The sequence below is a fragment of the Myodes glareolus genome, chromosome 7 (genome assembly GCF_982192425.1).
Source record: "Myodes glareolus chromosome 7, mMyoGla1.1, whole genome shotgun sequence".
Classification (NCBI taxonomy): domain Eukaryota; kingdom Metazoa; phylum Chordata; class Mammalia; order Rodentia; family Cricetidae; genus Myodes; species Myodes glareolus.
Genome location: NC_142032.1, coordinates 95,784,397 through 95,806,396, shown reverse-complemented (window position 1 = coordinate 95,806,396; position 22,000 = coordinate 95,784,397). Strand labels below are relative to the sequence as shown.

At 49.3% G+C, this 22,000-nt stretch overlaps 1 protein-coding gene across 2 annotated transcripts in view; it reads left to right on the top strand.

Moving 5' to 3' along the window:
• The first annotated feature begins 1,666 nt into the window (after positions 1 to 1,666).
• Positions 1,667 to 22,000, top strand: part of Tub (TUB bipartite transcription factor) — an 81,474-nt gene continuing 61,140 nt past the window's right edge. For both annotated transcript variants that reach the window (XM_048460307.3, XM_048460305.3), the window contains exon 1: positions 1,667 to 1,842. In XM_048460307.3, coding sequence (XP_048316264.3) covers positions 1,682 to 1,842 — 161 coding nt within the window. In that variant the 5' untranslated portion in view covers positions 1,667 to 1,681. The remainder of the gene's footprint in view (positions 1,843 to 22,000) is intronic.

The window sequence follows — 22,000 nt, the reverse complement described above, 5'->3', positions numbered from 1 at the left end:
AGCCTAGGGCTTCCCTTCCCTTGGCCCTGCTTCTTGTTCCTACATAATCCTGCACTCTTGCTCTTCCCTCCCTCTTTTGCCCTCTTTGCTCTTTGGGTCCTCTGCATGTGGCTATTGGTGTGTCGTGTCGTCCCCCCCCCCCCCCGCCCTACTCCCCTCCTCTCTCTGGTTCAGTCTGGACTCTTCTAGATGCCTCTAGCCACACTGTCCCTCATATCTACAATACAAACCTCCTCAAAGGTACCTTGGAGCGGCCATACCCTCATTTCATTCACGATGGAACTCAAGTCTCTGCTCTTGCTGACAGCATTCTCTCCCCACTCCTGGCCAGTGTTTTAAATTTATTCAATGTAAATTTTCCTGTTCAGAAAAAGCACTTTTGCAGGCTGAATGCAACAGGTACACTGTCAGCTGCCACTCCTGTAAGGCAAGGGGTTCATTAAATCTCTAAGCATTAGCAGAGCTCAAACCTTGCCTCCCAGCACTCTGCCTGCAGAGAATAAATGTGGGCCACTCCATGACCCTGACCTGGATGGGAAGTTAGCTCAGACTTCCCACAACAGTTGCACTGAAAAGTCCTTCTTAGGCCTCTATGATCTCTTCAAGAAGATTATACCTGTAAACCCCAGAAACCCAAGGTGGGGGAAGGGGAAGAGTAGTCTGGAAGACAGGCAGGCCCTAGTCACCTCTGTTCCACCTGCACTATCTTGGTGGTTCGTCCACTTAGCCTTTTCTAGATTGTATCAGGTACATCTTGGAAACAAGTTTAAAGCCAAGAGTTCTGACCCAGAACTGAAAATTGTAGGGAGGCTATACCCTAAACATCACCACGGATGGTGTTTAGCTAGGCCGGTGGAACTACCTAGCAAGGCCCCAGAGAAAGGGTCCTTGCCTCTTACTAGTGTCAGCATCCTGCAGGAGGAGGAATCTGGCAGTTTTGAAGCACAGTTGCAAAATTTCAGGTATTCCTCTTGTTGAGAAGGGAAGATCTGTACGAACTCTGCTTGAGCCTGTCCCACTGAACCCAGACAGCTGGATGTTTTCCCAAGGATTTGTGGTAGTAATGAAGAAAGCACAGAGGGACATAAACAGGACAAATTGGCCTAGGAATGGGAGCGTTTACAGAGCTTGGTTCTCTGACTCTGAGAACCACAAGAGTCACAATATGCTAGATTGTGGGCCCGGGAATACGGTGAAGGAAGAGAGTAGTAGGAGTGGATTTCTGTGCCCTGTAAGCAAAGAAAAAAACATTGTGAATTGGAGAGTAATGTTGCTGTAAGAATGAGTTCCCTGCTGGGAAGGGCAGGACCGAGAGAACTCAGGATATAGAGAAATCGGAGGGGTGGGTATCCCCTTTCCCTGCGGAGTGTGGAAGACATCTCAGCAGAAGGGTCCTGATTAAGAAGAGAGCATCCTTACGCAAACAGAAAGCGCAACCTCTTAGCCGGCTCGGTCCCAGCTAGGTTTGAAAGCAGCGGTGCTCTACTGACGCCGGAAAAGATGGGGCGGTTGCCACGGCAACGTGGAGCGCACATTGGAAATAAATAAGCAGTCGAGTTGCCGCAGCCGCGCCCCCGCGGGACAGGCACGCAGGGGAGGGGACCCCTCGGGTCCGGGTCCCCGCAGCCCGCACGCCCTCGTCATTGGTGGAGACAGAGGGGGGGTCACCCCCGGGGGGCGAATGGTACAGTCCTCCGCCCGCGCTCTAGCCCGGCCCAACGCGAGTGAGCGAGCCCCCGCGCAGCCGCCGCTGACCGTGGAGCCCCAAGCCCAGTCCAGGACGGCGATGGAGGGAGTGAGCAGCCACCGCACCCTGTCCTACAGCCGCTGGAGCTACGATAGGTAGGGCGCGCGCGGGGAAAATGAGCTCCTCCCGGTCCTCCGGGTGGCCACGCGTGGGCGCCGCCGCTGATGCGCGTGCTCAAGGCTATTGCGGGCGTGAGCGCCCGGGGCTACGCATAGATTCCGGCACCGCATCCGCAGGCATCCGGGACCCGGGTTACCCATGGCCTGGGATATGCAGAGTCGGAGCTCAGGCGCGGACATCCTGACACCTGCGGGTCAGAGCAATAGGAGGAGCATGCGCGGGCACCGAGGTCCTCGGGCTGTCATCTTGCGGTGCGGGTGGGCGCTGGAACCCCAGAAAGGCCGCGCCTGCCCCGCGCTGCCGCGGTGCGCCCAGTCGACCCTCAGTGAGGGACCTGATTTGTCCCTGAGCAGACTGGCAGACTTGCCTCTGGGAGTTGTTGCTTGATCCACCTGGCTGGCGGGTCTCTGCCCTGGGCAGGGTGTTGGGGCATAGGAGCCGCACTGGGCTCCAAAGGGGTGTCGGGCTCCGCGTTCACCCCGCGGTGATGGCAAGCGGCTGCCAGCGTGGGCGGCTTGGAGCTGCGCTCCCCACGCACCGGTCCTGAAGGAAGGAATCATCCTTCCGGACAAAATGAGAAAAATAAGGACAGCAAAATGAGTTAGTGATAAAGCAGAGTAGATTATTCAGAGGCTATATCCGTTCTACCATTTTTTTCCTTTTTACGTGTTAAATGACCTCCATCCCCAATTTAAAAAGGAAGACATGCGAATAATAATTTTGTTGATGTTATCTTCGTTTTTTAAGTTCCCAACCGTGTGTGGATCTCCAGAGTCCTGGAGTGAATTTCCGATCCCTGGCTTTCAACAGTAAAGGCTGGAAGAAACTTCATTAACTGATCTCCCCGCCCCTTTGCTCTTCCCTTGGCCTGCTTTCCTCTGAGAAACCCTGGCTGCATCTCCGACAGTGCTTGTTTTTCTACGATTCAGAGGAACAGGTGTCCCTCCTTCCCAAGACTAATTCCCGCGAGGACCCACCTCTCTCGCCCAGGGTCTCCCCTCTGCAACAACCCCATCTGTCTCCTCCTAGCCAGCAAACGTGCAGGTTTGTCCACTCGACTGCCTCTTATGGTTGCGTCTGATGCATCCCTTTCTTTGCATTTAAGGCCGCTTCTGGGGCCATACTCTTTGAAGCAGCGATCCCCCCCCCTTCAGCACAGCCCTAGCAATCTGCTGACACCACCCCCATCCCCCCACCCCTGCCGCCACCTCTCAATTCTAGTGAAACTGCCCTTCTGAACAGCAGTGTTCTGCCTAGAGAAAACTCAAAAATGGCTGGTATATGCAACTCAGAAGAAGAAAACCTACCAGCTTGTGTTGCGATCCCAAATCACACATTTATATATTTAACGAACAAACATACATGGAGTACAAACTATAGGCTGAGCCCTGGAGATATGGATACTTCAAACGGGCTCCACTGTCTACAGTCGGGTAGAGACATGTGGTAGCATATGCCAAATGCCTAATGAAACTATAGGAGGAAAGTTTAAAGTCACAGTAATTTTTAGTAGTAACTTGTGTTTGGTTTTTGCTTGTTTTGTGTTTTGTTTTTGTTTTTGTTTTTTTTTGCCTCTGTACAAACAAACCAGGGGCGCTGGACCTAGACAACCTAGATTCAAATCGTGACTCCAGCTAGCTGACCTCAAAGAACTTCCCCTTTTCTGGACCTTAGTTTCTCCATTTGTAAAATGGCGTCGTGTTGGCAATATTAAATGAGGTGATGGATATCAAGGGCAGAGCAAACCGTTGGGACACAGTGGTCATTGCTGTCGCTCTTTCGTTAGGCAGTGCTGTAATAATCTTTGGGAACCCTGGTTTTCAGGACCTGGGTACCGGTCTCCTTTTTAGGCCATGACATGAAAATATTTCTGGGGTCCTGTCTCCAGGAGTCTTTTCTTGTCATCCTGACATCCTCAATGTCTTGGGACTTTTATAAAGAAAATGGAATCTGCCTGTCAGCGGTGGCACACGCCTTTAATCCCAGCACTCGGGAGGCAGAGGCAGGGGGATCTCTGCGAGTTCTAGACCAACCTGGTCTACACAAGCTAGTTCCAGAACAACCAGGGCTGTTACACAGAGAAACCCTGTCTCGAACCTCCCCCGAAAAAAAAAAAAAAGGAAAGAAAGAGAAAACAGAATCCTTGGATCACGTCCAAATTAACTAAATAAGGATATTAGGACACTAGACTCCGTTAGTGCAGAAGCTCCCAGGTGTGAAAACACTGGTTGGCCTGTTCTCTGGAGCCACAGGTCGATAGCAACCATCTCTGTTTTGGCTTTCAAAACATAAATATTAATTGCAAAAGAATCACACAACTTCCAAAGACGGCTAAAAATACTACATGACACATGTACAAGGTACAAGGATATTAAAAATTAAACTCTGGGCTCAGGATGTTGCTTGGTTGTTACGTGTTTACCAAGAATGCAGAAGGTCTTGGGTTTGATCCCCAGCGTTGCATAAGCCATGGCAGCACACGCCTCCAATCCCAGCGCTCAGGAGGTGGAGGCAGGATAATTAAGAGTTGATGGTCATACAGAAAAGGTTTTAGGCTAGCCTGTGGTACCCTCGGGGGGGATAAAAGGCGGGGTGGGAATTTTGTCCTTCATCTGCCTTACCCTGACCTCACAAGTAAGCTGTACTTCCTGGACAGTTCTTACGGTCTGCTTCAGGCTCAGCTTTCCTGGGGCAGGCTTGTTTCTCCGCTGGTACCAGGGCTGAGACAGCCAGAACAGCTGTGTGTGTGTCTCTCTCCACATGCTTTTTGGGGATTGTTCATATCGTGACAGAAAGGTTGTCAGGTGAGACCCCTTATGTCTCTGTCCATCTCTTCTCCGTGGTTAGCTTCCCTTCCCTTGGCCGTAACAGCTCTCCGCACTTCATCACGCACAAGACCATCTCACATATTTGTGATGTGGAAAAAACCCAGGGCCCCACATGTGCCAGGCAAGTGCTGAGCCTAAGCTATGAGACCCCTGAGCCGGAGTCTCGCTTGAACTCACTGTGTACTCCACTACGCTGGCCTCACGTTCTTCAGTTCTCCTGTCTCGACCTCCCGAATAGCTCTGATTGCTGTCCCTTGTCACCAGACCTGTACCCCAAGACACTAAGCAAAGGGCCTTGTCTTTTCCTGCTCCTTAAAAAGCTGATCATATGAGGCCTGACCTCCTGTCACTCTCTGATGTCACGCCATTTCCAACCCACTCCAGGCACTCCATTTTGGGGACTTTTGTTCTTGTTTTCTTGTTGTTTTTATTTTTGCTCTTATAAACAATTCTATTATAAACATCCGTGTTTGTGTAGAACTTTCCCTCGTGTCTCGTGTCTTATCGTGTGATTAGCACAAACACCTTGAGGAAAGACTGCTAGTCTTCGACTCTGCCTATTGCCAAGTTGTCCACAGAGAAAAGAATTGTTTTCTGGTTTTACAAATAGCTTTGGATGATTTCTTTGACAGTAATCTATTCACCAGTTCGGCCCCTTAGACTGGGTAAAAGTGACATTAACTACGTAGAATTTTGTGGTTTTCTGTAGTCAACGTGATCTGACTTAAAAGCCCAGTTCTACCAGTTACTAGTCATGTGACAAGTTGTGTAACCCCCATTGACAAAAAAAAAAATAAAAAGATAGTCGTATCAGTCTCTTCAAACAGTCCATTCATTAAATTATTTTAGCACTAATGGCGGCAGTGTCTAGAGACTGGAGATGGTGCAGGGAACCAATCAGCCCAGTCTCAGTTCTTGCTGACTAGTGGGTGTGGGATAGACGTGGACAAAACACTCGAAATGGATAAGGCCAAGCAACTTATGGAAGTGCAGAGAAGGAAAGTAAAGAGGACAGAGGCCAACTGCCAGGGCAAGTCGGGGAGGGAAAGGCTCCATCCTGCAGTGTGGACAAGGTGATACTTCAGCAGTGTGGCAAAGAGCAAGAGAATTGGGGGAGTGCGGAAGAGCGCCCCCTAACGGGAGCAGCACTGAACGGTCCGAATAGGCTAGAGCGCTGCAGAGCAACGTTGTAACAGTTCTTTCCTGTTCCTCCTCCAACTTCTGTACCTCAGAGAACCATTTCCGTTTGTATGTCTTAGAACTTTAAACAAATGGCATCACTCAGTATATGCCCTCACGGCTGCCGTTTTCCCATGGGGCCATCTGACATTCTTCCTGTTGCCCAAGTCAGTAGATCACGTCTCTTTACTGCTGAGAAAGTTCCCATTATAAGCATAGTCTGCAGTATCTAGTCATCCTCTGGCAGACGAGTGGGCTGCCATTAGTCTGGGGCTATTACAAATAAATAGAGTGGGCTATATGCAAATACAGATATGTTACTATCAAGTACAAGTCTATATGTTAAGTGTGTTTTTGTAGTTGGTAGGCAAACATTTAGCAGAGGAATGTCTGGGTTATATGGTCATTGTATATTTAACATTTTCAGAAACTTTTCCCAAAGTTGGTGAACCATTGGACATTCTCATGAGCACTGGTTGGGAGTTTCAGCTCCTTCACATGCTTGGGACAAGCCTGTACTGGCAAACTTTTAACTTGAAGCATTCCAATATGTATGTAGTGGTATGTCCTTGTGGTTTTAGTTTGCATTTCCCTGGTAACTAATGATGTTAAGCAACTTTTCATGTGCAGCTTTTCAACTGCCATCTACATGTCTTTGGGAGGAAGTATATGTTTAAGTGTTTTCCCTATTCTCAAACCAGGTGTTACCTTATTCTTAGAATTTATGAGACCTTTTGGTAATTTGGCTATGTGTCTCCCCCCCTCACACGTGTGTGTGTGTGTGTGTGTGTGTGTGTGTGTGTGTGTGTGTGTGTATGTATGTTCAGATGGGAGCTCATGTAACCTCAAACCCTGCATGGCTGAGCTGGCCTCCACCTCCTGATCCTCCTGCCTCCACCTCCTGCAAACATGTTAACCCCATGCCTGCTGGACTGTTGTTCTTCATTGGTTGTATAGCCGGCTGTGCTGTCCCTCAGTCCTCTCTCTGTCTTTCTCTCCCCTTCTGTGTTTTCTAAAGCAGAAATCTTTGCTTGCGATGGGGTCCAGTTTATCAGTCTTTTTGCTGTTATGGGTTATCCCTAAATATTAAGGACTCATTGCCTAACGAAAAGTGAGAAAAGCCGGACCCATTCCCCAGTCCTTGGCTGTGTCGTCCTTTGCCTGTTTGGACTGCAGTGCAGAGACCAGCAGGCCGCCAAGGAGCTAAGGCTTCCAAAACTACAGTAAAGAGTTTCCATGACTTAAATGCATGAGACAGAAGCTTTCCTAGAAATGCCTCCCTTTTGTGTTAAATTTAGCTCTGTGTTACTTTTATGTGTGCACTGCTGTTTTCTGTTGGTTTTGTTTCATTTTGTTTGAGATAGGCCATCTTTGTGTCTGACTGGTCTAGAACTTCTGGCATAGACCGGGGTGGCCTTGAATTTTGGCAGTCTTCCTGCCCTCACCTCCCGTGTGCTGGGATGATGGGTGCGTGCCACCAGCTTGGCTGTGTGGCTATGTAGGTTTAAGACAAAGATGCAGCTGGAGAGATTACAGTGGTTGGGAGCACTTGCTACTCCTCCAGAAAACCTTAGTGTGGTTCACAGCACCCACTTCAGACAGGTCAACCACCTATAACTACAGCTACAGTGGATCAGACACCTTCAGTAGGCCCCTCAGTACCTGAGCACATCCTGTATATATACAGATGCACACACACATACCTGTGCATGTACTGTATACATGCAGATGCACACATACATACCCTTGCATGTACTGTATACATACAGATGCATACATATGTACCAGTGCACATCCTGCATACATACAGATGCACACATATGTACCAGTGCACATCCTGTATACATGCAGATGCACACATACGTACCCATGTGCATATTGTATAATACAGATGTACACATACGTACCTGTACACATACTGTATACACATAGATGCACACATACGTTCCCGTGCACATACTGTATACACACAAATGTACACATACGTACCTGTACACATACTGTATACACACATATGAACCTGTGCACATACTGTACACATACAGATGCACACATACATATATAAATAAGTAACAAAGTTAAAAATTTTAAAAAGATACTCAGTTGTTCCAGTTCCATGTTTTAAATTTTATGTACATGAGTGTTTTCCCAGCACACATGTATATGTACCACACAGGTGCCTAGTACCACCAAGACCAGAAGAGCATATCAAATCCTCTGTGACTGGAATTACAGATGGTTATGAGCCATCATATAGGTGGTGGGAATTGAACTTGGGTCCTCTGAAAAAGCAGACAGTGCTCTTAACTACTGAGCCATCTCTCTAGCCCTCTTATCAATTCTGGAAAATGCTTTCTCTGTTTCTACTTTGAGCCTGTATTGAACAATCAAGGTGAGCATGGTGCTGTGTGCCAGCAACTCAGAGACCTGGAAAGGAGGTCATTTCAGCCCAGACATTCAAGGACACTCCAAAGGGAGAGAGGGAACTGGGAGATCAGGGTCAGCCAGTCACAAAGTCAGATGTCCTTATTTGAAGTTACGTCTAATCTGGTCCATTGATCCGATTGTCTTTTTGCTGCTAAAAGCACACTCTCTTGATTTCTATAACCTTATTAGTCTTTAAATCAGGTAGTTCATGGAACTTGAACTTGGTTTTTTATCAAAGTCATTTTGAGTGTAATAGTTACTTTTTAATTTCATGTTAATTTGATGAGTTTTAAAATTCAACACAAACGACAACAATACAGCTAGTTTAGATTTGAGTTGGGATTGTTGAATTTATAGATCAAGTTAGAGAGGTGACAACCTAGTGCTCATAGACTTTGTGATCCAGGAGAATGGATCTCTGTTCATTCAGAGCATCGTCTTTTCTCAGGCACGTTCTATAGTTTTCAATGGAGAGGCCTTAACTCTTGTTAGATTTTCCTTAAGTGTTGTATATTTCCAGTCAATTTTATAAATCATCTTTTTAAAAACTCCCAACTCCCCAGCTTCTGAGATGGCCTGCAGTCTTGTGGTGCGAGTCTGCTGACCTGAGTTCCATTGCTGGAGCCTACAAAAGGCAGAAGAGAGAGCAGACTGCAAAATTGTCCTTTCCCCTCCACAAGTACACATGGCACATGCACACACAGTAAATATACGTTAAAATCCCAGTTTCCAGTTGTTCGCTGCTTTGTCTAACAACACAGCTGGCGGATTTTAGCAATGGTGAGATGCATAGATCATAAGGTGAGTGGTTTCTAAGTTCAGTTCATAACCACCCATCAGGTACATCCATCAGTAACCATTATCCTTCTTCCTAAAACACACCATCCTGAACAGAGACTCTGTCCACTGAGGAATAAGTCGCCTTCCCGTCAGTTCTCGGCACCTCTGATCTACTTTGTATTTCTATGAATTAACCTCTACTAAACAGTTCATAAAACTGGATAGCATGATATTTTTCCTCATGTCTGACTTCTTTCCCTTAGTTTGTGAGATTAATCCATATTGTGGAAAGTACAAGAACCTCATTCCTATTTTTGGCAGAACAATATGCCACATCTTGCTTATCCATTCCTCAGTTTCTGGATCTTGGGTTGTTCTGGCCTTTTGATTGCTGTGGATCACAGCTCTGAAAATTGCTCTGCCAATGACCAAGTCTCTGTTATTTGGAATAGACTTGCTATTTGTTCGTTCTTAGCTTGTTCTTTCTTTTCTCTTTTTATTTTTTTGAACCAGAACTGTCTCCTACTGACGCTGTAGCTTTTTCTATTTCCATCAGCAATGTATAACTAAGTGTTCCTACTTCACATTTTCACAAACACCTGTTCACTTCTGCATTATTAGAACCATCTCAGTTGCACAAAATGGTACCCTATTATGGCTTCAGTTTATGTTTCCAAAAGACAAATGAGAGTGGGCATCGATATCATTCATGCACCCTATGGCCATTCTTATATTCCATTTATTGGAAAAGAGTCTATCTTTTGCCCATTTTTTTTCAAGACAGGGTTTCTATTTATAACAGCTCTGGTTGTCCTTGAACTTGCTTTGTAGACCAGGCTGGCCCTGAACTCACGGAGATCCACCTGCCTGCCTCCCGAGTGCTGGGACTAAAGGCATGCACTACCTCCAAACAGCTCTTTTGCCCATTTTTAAAAATAAATTCTTCTTTAAATTGTTCAGTCGTAGAGGTTATTTATTTGTTCTGGACATTGAACTCTTTCAGATGCATATTTTACAGATATTTTCCATTCTGGAGCTTGTCTGCCCACTTCCTTTAGAGGGCCACTCAAATCACAAAAGTGTTCAAATTAATAAAGTTCAATTTATCTGGGTTTTGTTTGTTTGTTGTTGTTCCTTATACCTTTAGTGACTAGATTAATTTCTGAACTCTCAGTTTGGTTCCACCTGTCTTTATGCAGATACCTCACTGCTTTGGTTATTATAAATTTGTGGCCAATTTTGAATAAAAGATCAGAGACCAGGAACATGGCAGGCAGCATTTCAAGGGACAGTGGGGGCTCCCGAAAGACTCGATCCCTGAGATGCCACAGATGGGCACGAGGCTTCAATCTAGACATTATGTCTGGTTCGTGTCTCAGCCTTCTCTCACGATGTAAATGCAACCCAGTGAAGGGACTTCCTTTCCACTTTGCCGATTTAGCAATCACATGTATGTGTAAAAAAGAAACAAAGAAGCTACAAAGACGGCTCAGTGCTGAGGAGTGCTTGGTGCTCTTCCAGGATGAGTTCAGTTCCCTGCACCCATGCCAGGGGGCTTACAACCACAGCGAGCCAATGCCAGCGGACCCAACTTTCTTTTCTGGCCTCCCCTGGCACTTAGACTCATGTGCAATACACACACACACACACACACACACACACACACTTTAAAATAAACATTTAAGAAACGAAGAAACAAAGGTAAAGCAATTTAGAAATGTATTCAGTGGATAGATTATCCTCTTCAGCCTCAGTTTCCCCATCTATAAGCTGGGAGTGGTGACTTTACTAACATGGATGGGCCGCGGTGGAACTCTAGTGAGATGCTGTTTATCCAGGCAGGGTAGGAGGTGGATTAACAGACAGATCATGTCTGTCCTCTCTGTAGGATTAGGCCAAATAAAGCTCGTGGCTTAGCTGACCTGAAGCTCATGAGGACAAGAGAACCAGATTGACCTCCTCTACCTTGTGTATTCTTGACAAGTTCTCTACCAACCAAGCTACAAGCCCAGGGAAGTGGTTAAACTCTTCTTGTGGGAGTTGCTCTTCTCTACTAAGGCTCGCTTTATCATTCCAGAAGAACTGGACACTAACAAGATGTGTGCTTCTGTTTTCAAAAATGGGGTGTCTGGGGCTAGTGAGATGGCTCTGTAGTTAAGGGCACTTGCTACTTTTCCGAAGACCCCAGTTCACTTCCCAGCACCCGTATGGTGGCTCACAACCTTCTGTGACACCCAGAAAATCTGTCATCTTTTTTATGGCCTCCACTGTAACCTACACTCATGTATACGTAACCCCCACATATCCATATTTGAAAGTAATATTTAGTTTTTTAATTGAATTCTTGAACCTGGCTCTCCCCTAGAATGGGGTGGGTGTAGGGAGGGAAGGGAAGCCAGGGTTTAGAGATGCTTCAACAACAGTCTGGCTTCTGCTTTCTGAGGTCTCAGAAAATGTACCTTCCCGGTATTCAGAGCTCTGGCCCAGAGCAGGTGACCTTGGGGGACTATTAAACTGCCTGGAGCTTCCGCTGCCTCCCCTGTACAATGGCGATCACTGCCTGCCGTCAAAGGTGGTTGTGTGTATTTGATGAGTTATTGTGCATACGGCTTGATAACTAAATCCATAGTGCCTAAGCCAACACCTAGCCCTGACTGCAGTTTGACTGTTTGCTATTGTGGTTGTTGCCTGGTACACGGAAAGACCACATCCACGTCTCTGTCCAGTTGAATCTGAAAGGCAGGAAGTTCCCAGATACACAGATAGTTATGTTAACTCAAGAAGACCCCCACCCTGGGTGCCCAGTAGCTGTGGGAAGGGCAGGCAGGAAGGGAAGGGCCTGAGAAGGCTGAGAACTGTAGAAGGAGGCAGTCCAGGACTTGAAGCTTCACCAGCTGGGACCAGCTGGGAAAGGAGGGCACAGCTGTAGGTCCTTGGGGGAAGAGAGGAGCAAAATCACATGGAGACTCAGGGTCTCAGGACCTTCCAGTGCCTGAGGTGTGAATAACAAGGTTCAGCTCCTTGAAGGATGGGGGAAAAATCACAAGTCCATCAAACAGTGAAGCAGGGTCCCACCCCTAGGACTGAGACATAGTCACGGCTCTGAGAGGTCACTACAGGGGGACCATAGGGTGAGCCCAGCTAACCGACGCCATTCATCATTACTCGTGGGTCAGACTCCTCAGAGAAGCAGGAAGGAACTGAAGCAGCAGCCTAGGGGCAGCCAGACCGAGCCCTGTGGCTTGCACTGTCTGTACTTGGGTTTATAAAGTAGGCAGGCGTGTTGAAAGATGGAGGAAGAGTCAGCAGTCCTTGGTTTATTTGTGCCCCACCCTTAGAGCTCCCCCCTTCTAGCAATGGGCAAGTCACTAGCTCCGTGGACCTATTTCCCCTGCAGCTGAAGAAACTGGGCTGGTTAGGCAGGCGCCATGCTTCTTGTTGATGAAGGAGCCCAGAGGGCGCTCGCCGCCATTGCGGGTCTGTGTGTTCTGAGCAGGGGCCAACAGAGACAGTAACAGAAGAAAGAGTTTGCGGAGGAAGAAAGGCGCTTCTGGGGGTGGAAGTGAGCCAGATCTTGAGAAAGACAAAAGCCACAGTGGACCCTGGCCCCAGTCTTGTAGCCTTTCTGTGTGTCCTTTATATACCACATCCTTCTGCACAGAGATACTTTGTTACAGGCAGCCCTTGGTGGGAAGGGGTCCAGTCTTTTCTCTGTCATCGGTCTTTTTCCTATTCTATTTTCTCATCCTTCCTCCCTTCCTTCTTTCCTCCCTCCCTCCCTCCCTCTCTCCTTTCTTTCTTTCTTTCTTTCTTTCTTATAATTTTCACATTTTATTATTTTTTCCAAAAGCACAAGTTCGGTAATTTTGATTCTCTCGGGAGTTAGGGAAGGGACCCAGGTCTTACATGGAAGGCCCTGGGGAGTGAGCAAAAAATTAAAATGACTCTAACAGCATGCTAACCTAGAACAACAGCCTTAAGAGGTTTACTTTCTGTACGTGATTAGTGACATCAGGATACGAGAACAGTGTTACCAGGGTGACAGTGTGGGACATCAGAATCCTCCTGCATTATTGTAGGGGTTGAGACCAACTGTCTCATCGGTCAGCAGTTCAGCACAAAGTGTACTCAGATCCCCTTCCGGAACCTTCCCCTGCACCCTGCTCTCCTGTTTTGTGTGTTCTGTGATTGAAAAGGCCAGGTAGAGGGACGGTGTCAGGGAAGGCAGGACTGAGACCCCACCTGTGACAGGTGACAGGAGGCTCTGCTGTGTTCCAGAGCTTCTCTTCTCATGGATGTCTAGCGGGCCAGGGCCAGGTCTGCTGGATCTGATGGGGCAAACGGGATTCATTGCATAGGGAGTCTGTGAGGATCTATCTTAAAAGGCAGTGAGTCGGTGGGGTGGGGGGAGAGTTTCTTTCCCTCTGCCCTTGCTGGTAAGGATTCTCTTCAAGTCACAGTACCCAAGTTGGGGTTCAGGAACTTGCTCCCAGTCCTCCTCCTCTGCACCATCAGGCAGGAATCTGGTGCCTGAAATGGTGATGAACAAAGAAAATTCAAGGGGTGTGTGTGTGTGTCCATCCATCCGTCCATCCATGCGTCCATCTGTCTGTCTTGAAGCTGTCAGGGTTTTTGTCACAGAGGCATTTGTCAGAAGGTGAATCCTGCTTAAAAAAAAATTATGCTGGCAGACTGAAACCAGTGTACGAATAATGGGCACAGAGCTCGGGTCAAATGATGCAGTCACAGCACCTGGGGCATCTTTGTAGTTAGGAAAGTCAGGGTCATGGTGCCCCAGGATTGATTCTTTACAAGCTTCTATTCTGTAGCAAGGACTGAATTCCACATGGCTCTGCCTCCACACTCCTCTGACACATCAGTGCAGCACCATACCAGGAAGACCAGTGGGGTTCTGTCCCTATCTCCACAGGCTGACATCCTGAGTAGGATCCGCATAGCCATCACCAGCCATCACAGAACAGAAGCTGTTAGGGTTGAGCTCCTCCGGAATAAAGGTTTTGTGAGTGTGTGTGCATGTGTGCATGCCCTGAGCGAACACCAATAACACATCTGAGGTTTGGGCACATGATACAGATGGATACGTGTGTGCACGCGCGCACGTGTGCACACATGCCACCAGGGTGGTCAGTATCCAAGTGTTGTGTGTCTGAGTGGAAGTACATGTATAGGAAAATAGAACGGGGAGGGAGAGTGACCAGTCCTTTTTTCCCTCTTCATTGGGTAGGAGCAAGAGATAACACTGGGGAGTGGGGCAGTGTGAATACAGGTCCCTTCCCCTGAGCCCATTACTGGGTGTGATGAGGGCCTGCTGAACAGCTGACTTTTCCTGGAAGTTTCCGTCAACCAGTAATGTCTGAAAAACAGTGGCCTAGTAAGCCAGGGCCTGCACGGCCAGGGGCATTCACCAGAGGGGTCTGATTCAATAAGAGAATCAGAAACAATCCCCATGCGACCCTGGGCAGTGATGCTCATCAGGGCAGAGGCCCCTTCCCTGTCTGGCAGTCCATCACCAAACACTGAAACCTGGGGTACTCCGTCTTCTCAGAGGGGCTCTGGGGCAATCCAGGGCCCGCATCAATGTTGGATGAGCCCGTGCTGTGTCTGCAGGGCCTCGATACCATCTTCCTCAGTCTCACTTTTAGTGTAACTTGAGAGCAAGTGTACCCGCCCCATCCAGGGACTTGTGATCTTATTGCCCAGTGTCACCTACGAGGGAGCAGGGGCTGGGGTGGGGAGGCTGGACAGGCCTCCCGGGTAGCTATGTGTGTCCCTGGTTGTGGTGGGAGTCCAGTGGGACCCAGCCTCACCAGGCTGGTAGCACCAGCCTGGCCTCTTCTTGGCCCCTGGCTCTTGGTGCTGGGTTACACTTCCTCCTCCAGCCTCAGGCCACCTCACCTTCCCCGGGTGTCATCTGTCTGCTGATTTGTCCCTGGGGTGGTTCAGCCCGATTCACCCCTATCCCCACCCCTTGCTCCGGGGATTTCCTGCTGGAGAAGGGGTTGGAGGAGCTGCAGTTAGACCAAGAGAGACCCCCCCCCTAGAGGAAGAAAGGGGAATAACAACAGCATCCGAGCCTTCTCTGCAGGTGAGTGTCCCCTGTCTTGAGTGTTGTGGGCCAAGAGGCGGAGCACAAGTCCTGACTCCGGACGCTCCTGTTCTAAGCCTGACCATATCATGCCCTAGCAGATCTCCGTGAGTGGCTGGTAGTCTGTGAGCACCCTCTGTGCGTTGGCAGTATGTAAGAAGAGGTTATGCCTTCAGGATGTGCTGAATAAGGGCTATGGCCAGCGGACAAGTGCCTGCTTTTGTAAAGAGTTTACTGGGGGCACTGCTAAACCCATTTGTTTAAATATTATATGTTTAAATATTATATAACACTTTCTGCAATCTGGAGCTAATCTGGCTCACAAGTCTAAAATATTTATTCCCTGGCCCTTTAAGAAAAAGCTTGCAACCCCGTTAGCTATTTCCCGAGGCTGCCCTGCTCTGCCCCACAGTGGCCATTCTCTCCCATCCTCCCTGTGCAACCCTCGCCCCATCCACACAATGGAGATACCCTCTGCTGAGTGTTCACCACCCCTGGGAACATGACCTCAGGGACCAGTCAGCTCTGGTGATGAAGTGAAATAGGGCGGTGACACCCCAGAACCCAGCAGGTTCGGGACTGAGGCCTCAGAAATCAGATAATTTGACAATGCCAAGTATAGCTTCCCTGGACTCTCCCCGCCAAGTCAATGTTGGTACTTGTAAGGCTGGGGAAGCCAGCTGAGCATGGGCTCTGGTCACTCCCTGCAGGCCCGGTCGGGAGCTAGTGACAGTTGGGGTCTTGCTGGAGAAGTAGAAGACACTTTGGAATAGAGAAATGTTGAGAAAGCTGCAGAATGTCCTGAAAGGGGACCTGGGGCCCAGCCCCTCCCTACCTGCTGCCCTGCTGTTCCCATACCCTGGACCCCATGCTGGACCCTGCCCTCAAAGCCCCAAGTCTTTGTGAACAAAACAAAAACCCATTTCCTAGGCTTTCTCTTCTCGTGTGAGTTCCGGGATGGGGACAGGTAGAGAGGAAAACACCATTTGCCTGAAGCTGCATTTCTGCGTGACACCACTAGGTGGCACTCAAGGTACCAGCTCCTCACGGTTTCTGTCGCTTGCCACCATTCACACAGATCCAGTTACAGCCTGGAAGGCTGTGTGGTCACACTGTGAACCCACTGGCCTGACCAGCTCTGTCTCTCCTGGGGCTTCTCCGAAACACCTCCAGACTTGTGTCTCAGAGTGTTTCCTTGAGTAAAAACCATCAAGGCCCACCTGTAGTTTAATTTTCTGCCTGCTTATCGGTCTTCCCTTAGGAACTTCCAAAGACATTCTGAGACAGCCTCGAATGTAGACAGTGGAGGTGTTCGGTGTGTCCATGTGTGAACCACCAATCACTTCGTCTTAGCTCTCTAGCCTGTGCTTCCTTAGTGTCCAGCAGCCCTGTGAGAAGCGAGGCAGAGAACAGAAGACATAGGAGCAGTCTTTCCCCCTCTTGCTTGGGTGGGGGTGGTGCCAGCTTCTGGAGGTCCAGATAAGGGATGGGAAGCTCAGGGGCACTACAGCTGCTTTTGGGGACCAGAGGCATAAGCTGGGGGCCTGTCCTGGTTCCACTCGTCTCACTCGGTCACAGCTCCAGCCAGTGCAAGAGGCTCCTCATCTAACTAGGTGTCCGGAGGTCCTAGGCATCACTTCGGAAGATTGTACTTTTGCTGTGTATGAGGTGGGGGAGGCACCACTTTTGACATGGAGGGATCATGCCAGCAGAGATCCTAGATCAAGCAGCGAGAGAAAGGACACTGGGAGTGAGGCCAGAGGTAGGACTCCGTTCAGAGACTGGGAACAACGGTGAGTCCCTCAGGAAGGAAGTATCCTGTCCACTGTGTCCTATCACACTGGCAAAGTCCAGGCCAGCTTGCTCTCTTGAGCACGGCCCTAGGAAAGAACCTGTAGTTGGCATGCAGGTGCCATTTCTCTGTCTAGACCCGGGCTCCAGAAGAAGACTGGCATCGCTCACCCAGGTAATTACTGGTTTGGGTTCGATTTCCATTCAAAACAGTCATCCCAGCCTGAGCTGGTGTCAGATCTGAAGAGTGATTATTAGGAACAGTTATCAACAGCTTCTCAGCTCCGAGCAATTACAGCCAACCTGCTGTTTCGGGGAAGTCATGCAAGACTGCATGCAGCCTCTTCCCTGCACACTCCTTACTCCCTCTCTTGTTCCCCTCCCTCCTCTTAGCAGCCAACCTGAGAGAGGGCAGGAAGGGGGAGCCGGACACCTGTGCTTCCCAGAAGCCCTCTTCTCCCAAAGAGTCATGTGATCCCTCATCCAGTACACTCAGAGCTGAGACGAATCTGTGCACTTGGCAGATGGTGGCTCATGTTGTCACATGGTATGTTTTCAGCAGAGTCAGACCATCCCACTCCTTCAGGGCCAGACAGAGGTGACGTAAGAGAGGCATTTATCGCTCGTGCATAATTAAAGGGATCTCTAGAAAGCCCATTAACCAAGCCAGATATGGTAGCTCGAATGTCTGTAGTTGCAAAACCCCGGGGGGCTGAGGCAGAAGCACTGCCACAAGTTCAAGGCTAACTTGGTACTACTTACAGTGAGTTACAGGCTAGGCCAGACTAGATAGGAAGACCATGTCTAAAAAGAAAAAAGCTCATAAATCAAAGTAAATAATATTTTTATGTAATCTATGAAAACTAATCAAGAGCCAGTGAGGCTGGCTGCCTAGCTTGATAAATGTCCAGGACGCGCATGCTGGGACTAGAGAGCTGACTCCCCCCAGCTCTCTTCTGGTTTCACGGCATGCTGCAACACAAGTGTACCCGCATATTACGTAATTGTTTTAAAGTATCCAAACAAAACGAACGCATGAACATCCCAAGCGAGGGAAGCCTGGATTTGGCCTTGCTTACCCAGCTCCACTATTTTTAGCCAGTGGTTTAAAATTTTAATCTTTAGTTGTGGACGTTAGTGTTTCTTTTTATTTAAGCATATACACATCTTTAGCATGTGTTCAAATTCTGCATGTCTCTTTCAGCCCAGCCGACCTGGGCCTTGCCACTCTCACTTCTCTCTGGGAACTCACCCCTGTCCCTTCAGCACTCCTGCCCCACCCCCCATCCATCCCTCTGGGTCTGCAGGTTGCCATGGTAACTGGAGGACAGCCCACGCTGGTGGTTCGCCCCTCCTGTAAGCATGTCCAGCCGGGGCATCACAGGCAAGCGTATAGCACCCCTGGCACAGGTACAGAAAGGGTGACGAGAGTGTCGCTGGGTGTGTGCAGAAGTGGAGAAAATTACACTCGCCTGAATTCTTCCAGGGAGAGGACAGCATGTGGCTGAAGGAAGACAGTGAGGAGCTCATTGTGACTAGGAGGTGAACCACTGAAGGAGACATGGATGTGTGCTAAGCAGCCTTCCACAGAGGGTAGGTCTTGTTTGTTAAAGGGCTCCTGCTGTGCTAAAGACTCTGTCAGGGAAGAACCCCGGTCGCAGCTGGAGAACACCCTCACTCTGGCATCCCCAGGCTGTACTCACCTCACCTGAGGACTGAGCAGCATTTCAGAAAGATCAATGTCAGTGCGTTGCGAAGATGCCAAGACTTGAGGCCTTGTTATGGGGAGACCTGGGCCTGGGTCATTTGACCGCTCAATGGCAGGATGCCTGTCATGGTGAGGCAGAGGAGCGACAGTCTCAGGCGACGTGCAGAGAACCTCTCGGTCTTCCTGCTAATCCCAGGATCTCCCTTTAGAGCTGGCTCTCGGTCATTGTGTCCCTCACATGTAGGAATGAGCATTGTGTTCTCCCTGCCCACTCTGCCACTATAGAATGAGTTCCTGAGCCTTGACTCGACTGTGAAATATTGCTAGTGCCCACCTTAGAGGGTTGCGCTCCCCACTCAGGAAGGGAATGCAGAATACAGCGGTAGCTCAGACTCACGCTCTGTGCGGCCCTGGAGGACAGATCTAGAACAAAAGGGAGGCCTTCCTGGGCTTGAAGAAGATCTTGCTGGGTATAGACCTAGATGCTGACATGTCCAAGATGAGATTTCAGAACCACTGTCCATTTCCTCAGGGTCAGGGGGACTGCCTGCTCCTGGGAGGTGTGATCTTGGGAGTGTGCAGTTTACCTAGCTGCTGGAGGCCTGAACCTGGAGGTATGGGCTTAGCCAGTCCCAGCTTCCTTCTGATGTCCTTCCCTAATCCTCCCCAGGGTGTCACCATGAGCAGCCTCAAGGTGAAAAGGATGGGCTCCCCACCACCGCCCCAGAAACTGGCTCTTTTATGTGGTCCACTTCTCCTGGCTTAGCCCTTTGGACTGGGCAGGAAGGGACCAGGAAGGATTTGAGAAAATGCCGGTCTGAGTATCAGTTCTAACTGGAAGTTTCTGTTCTGCTGAAATAGGACAGAAAACATCTGGGATTGTGGGAAGCTTATGAAAGATGAAATCTCTCCTTCCCAGTTCAGGCACACCCACCAGATTGTTCCGTGGAGGAGAGGAAGGTGGGAAAAGCGAGATGCTAGGAGGGAGCCTTGGCAGGCTGGCTCCTGTCATTCCCACTCCCACCTGGAAGGGCCTGTACTCAGGGCAGTATCCGGAGGTTTGCTCTGACCTTCCCTCCTTTTGGGCCTCACTTTCCCATCTGTAATGCTTGGTGCGGGTGAGGACTCTATGATGCTCTTGTATTCTGGAGTGGAGGAGAGCTGTAGATTGGGCTTGCTGTTTGTGCTCCTCCCCTGGCCATTTGTTTCCCTAAAAGACTTTAATCCGTCTGCTGTGAGACTAGAGACCCAGGTCTCAGGAGTCCCATTGGGTGGGGTCAGCACCAATCTGGGAATCACTTTTCTACTTCAAAATTTGAAGTTACACCCCAAAGATATGTTTTAGATACTTTTATTGGAAATTCTATTTCTATTAGAATTAGAATTTTTATTAGAAATTCTAATAAAATCTATGGTTCATTAGAAATGTTACTGTTGCTAACCTAACCCTTGCTGGAATTCAGGATATAATATTTACAGGAGGAAGGGTGGGGATGAATAATGAGAGAGGAAGTGGGTTGGAAGAAGGCAGGGGACAGTGTCCCTGCGAGGAGGCTGGAGATTGACAGGGACATCTGAGGAGTTAGCACCAAGTCTGTCCTGAGGCAGTGGGTGCTTCTGAGGGGTCCGGTAGGACAAGGAGGGGACATGAACAGATTGGCGTCAGACAACTTCCCCTGGTACCCCTGGAGGATAGAGTTGAGGGGAGATCCTAATCCAGATTTAGTCTGGGGGAGGAGTAGACGGAGTTCAGAGATGCTAACTAAGTGGAGAACATCAGAATGTTCCATGGTAGACGAAGGTGGGTAGGGCAAAGCGGGAGCTAAGACGGTGCCACAGTGGCCTGACTGAGGTCATTCGCAGAGGTATAAGTTGTAGGATGGATAGTTAGGCCCCTAGGTAGTCGACAAAGGCGCCCTACAGCGGGAAGTAGGGTGGCATGCAGGGTGCTGGGTCTGCAGAGCAGGTAGTGAAAGGGTTTAGAGACAGGGAGAGGCTGTGCAGCCTCCAGGCTCATGCATTCTCAGGGTTGGGGTTGGTGAGAGTGGAGCTGTGAGAACATGATGTCGGCCGGGCCTATCTCCTGTGGAGTCAAGAGACAGCAGCCCGAGGACTCAATGAATCTGGTTCCCGTTGGCTTCTGAAGGGCTCGTTGTGTGTTCTCCACCCCAGATCCTGCCCTCTGACACGGAGAGGGCAGCAGTGACGGTGCCCTCTCTCTGTGGACCTTCCAAATGAGATCTTTTACTTCAGCGCACTGTGTGCTGCCCAGTTTACCATAGTAACCTATAGATACAGTGGTACATGGTCTCTCTGTTGCCATGGAAATCAACAGTTGGCTGTCCCTGTGTGACAGGGCCACTGAGACCTTGAGAATTTAGTCTGATCTTAAAGAGCTTAGAAGGGACACCAGATCAGAAGGGTTCCTGTGTCCCAGTTAACCAGTGTTGGTGGCTGTTAGTCTAACTGTTGCCGTGGTGGTGAAGGAAGACACCACTGTCAACAGTCTCCAGGGTTTTGTGTACAGTCTGATGCAGGACCAGCCCCCAGCCTCACTCCAGTCTCTGGCCATCATGGGACCAGGACCTCTTTTCTTTCTCTCTGGGGTTGCCCTCCTTCACCCAGACAAGAATTTTGTTCCCAGGAGGCACTCCCCCGACCCATGGGATCTCGGCATTCAAAGCAGAACAGGAAGCCTGGGCCCCTGAAACGGGGCCACCGAAGGTAAGCCCTTGAACTCTCTGCCTTTGGCCCATGGACCCGCCCTTGTATCTGCTCCACCCACCACTCACTGGTCTCACCATCTACGGTTCTGAGTTCTCCTCCTCTCCCTTGTCACTCACTTGGGGTCCCCAGACTCACGCCACAAAGTCCCCTGTGGTCAAGGAGGTCTGCACCCTAGGATCTGAATAGCACCTCAGGGATCCTCTACCACTCGAATGAGGACCTCCCCCCACGCCTCAACTCTTCTGCTCACCCCATGTTCTACCTTCTGCCTCTTCAGGTGGGTTCCCCCACCCAGCTTCTGCTTGTTCTCCATCACCCCAGCCCAGCTTCACTGCCACCGCCAGTCCCTACTGTCCTTGTTCTGGTCTGCCTACCTTCCAAGTAGACCCAGAGAGTGAACAACCCTGCAGAAATCCTCCACACTGATCCATCACTTAATTTATTTTCTACTACTAAGACCAGGATACTAAAGGAGGCTAAGTGACCACGGCGTGGCTGGCAACAAGGGGGGGGGGATAATGCGATGAGCCAGCGAGAGCGTGGACAGTCACGTGTTCTTTTCCTCCTCAGGAGAACATCCCGGAGGA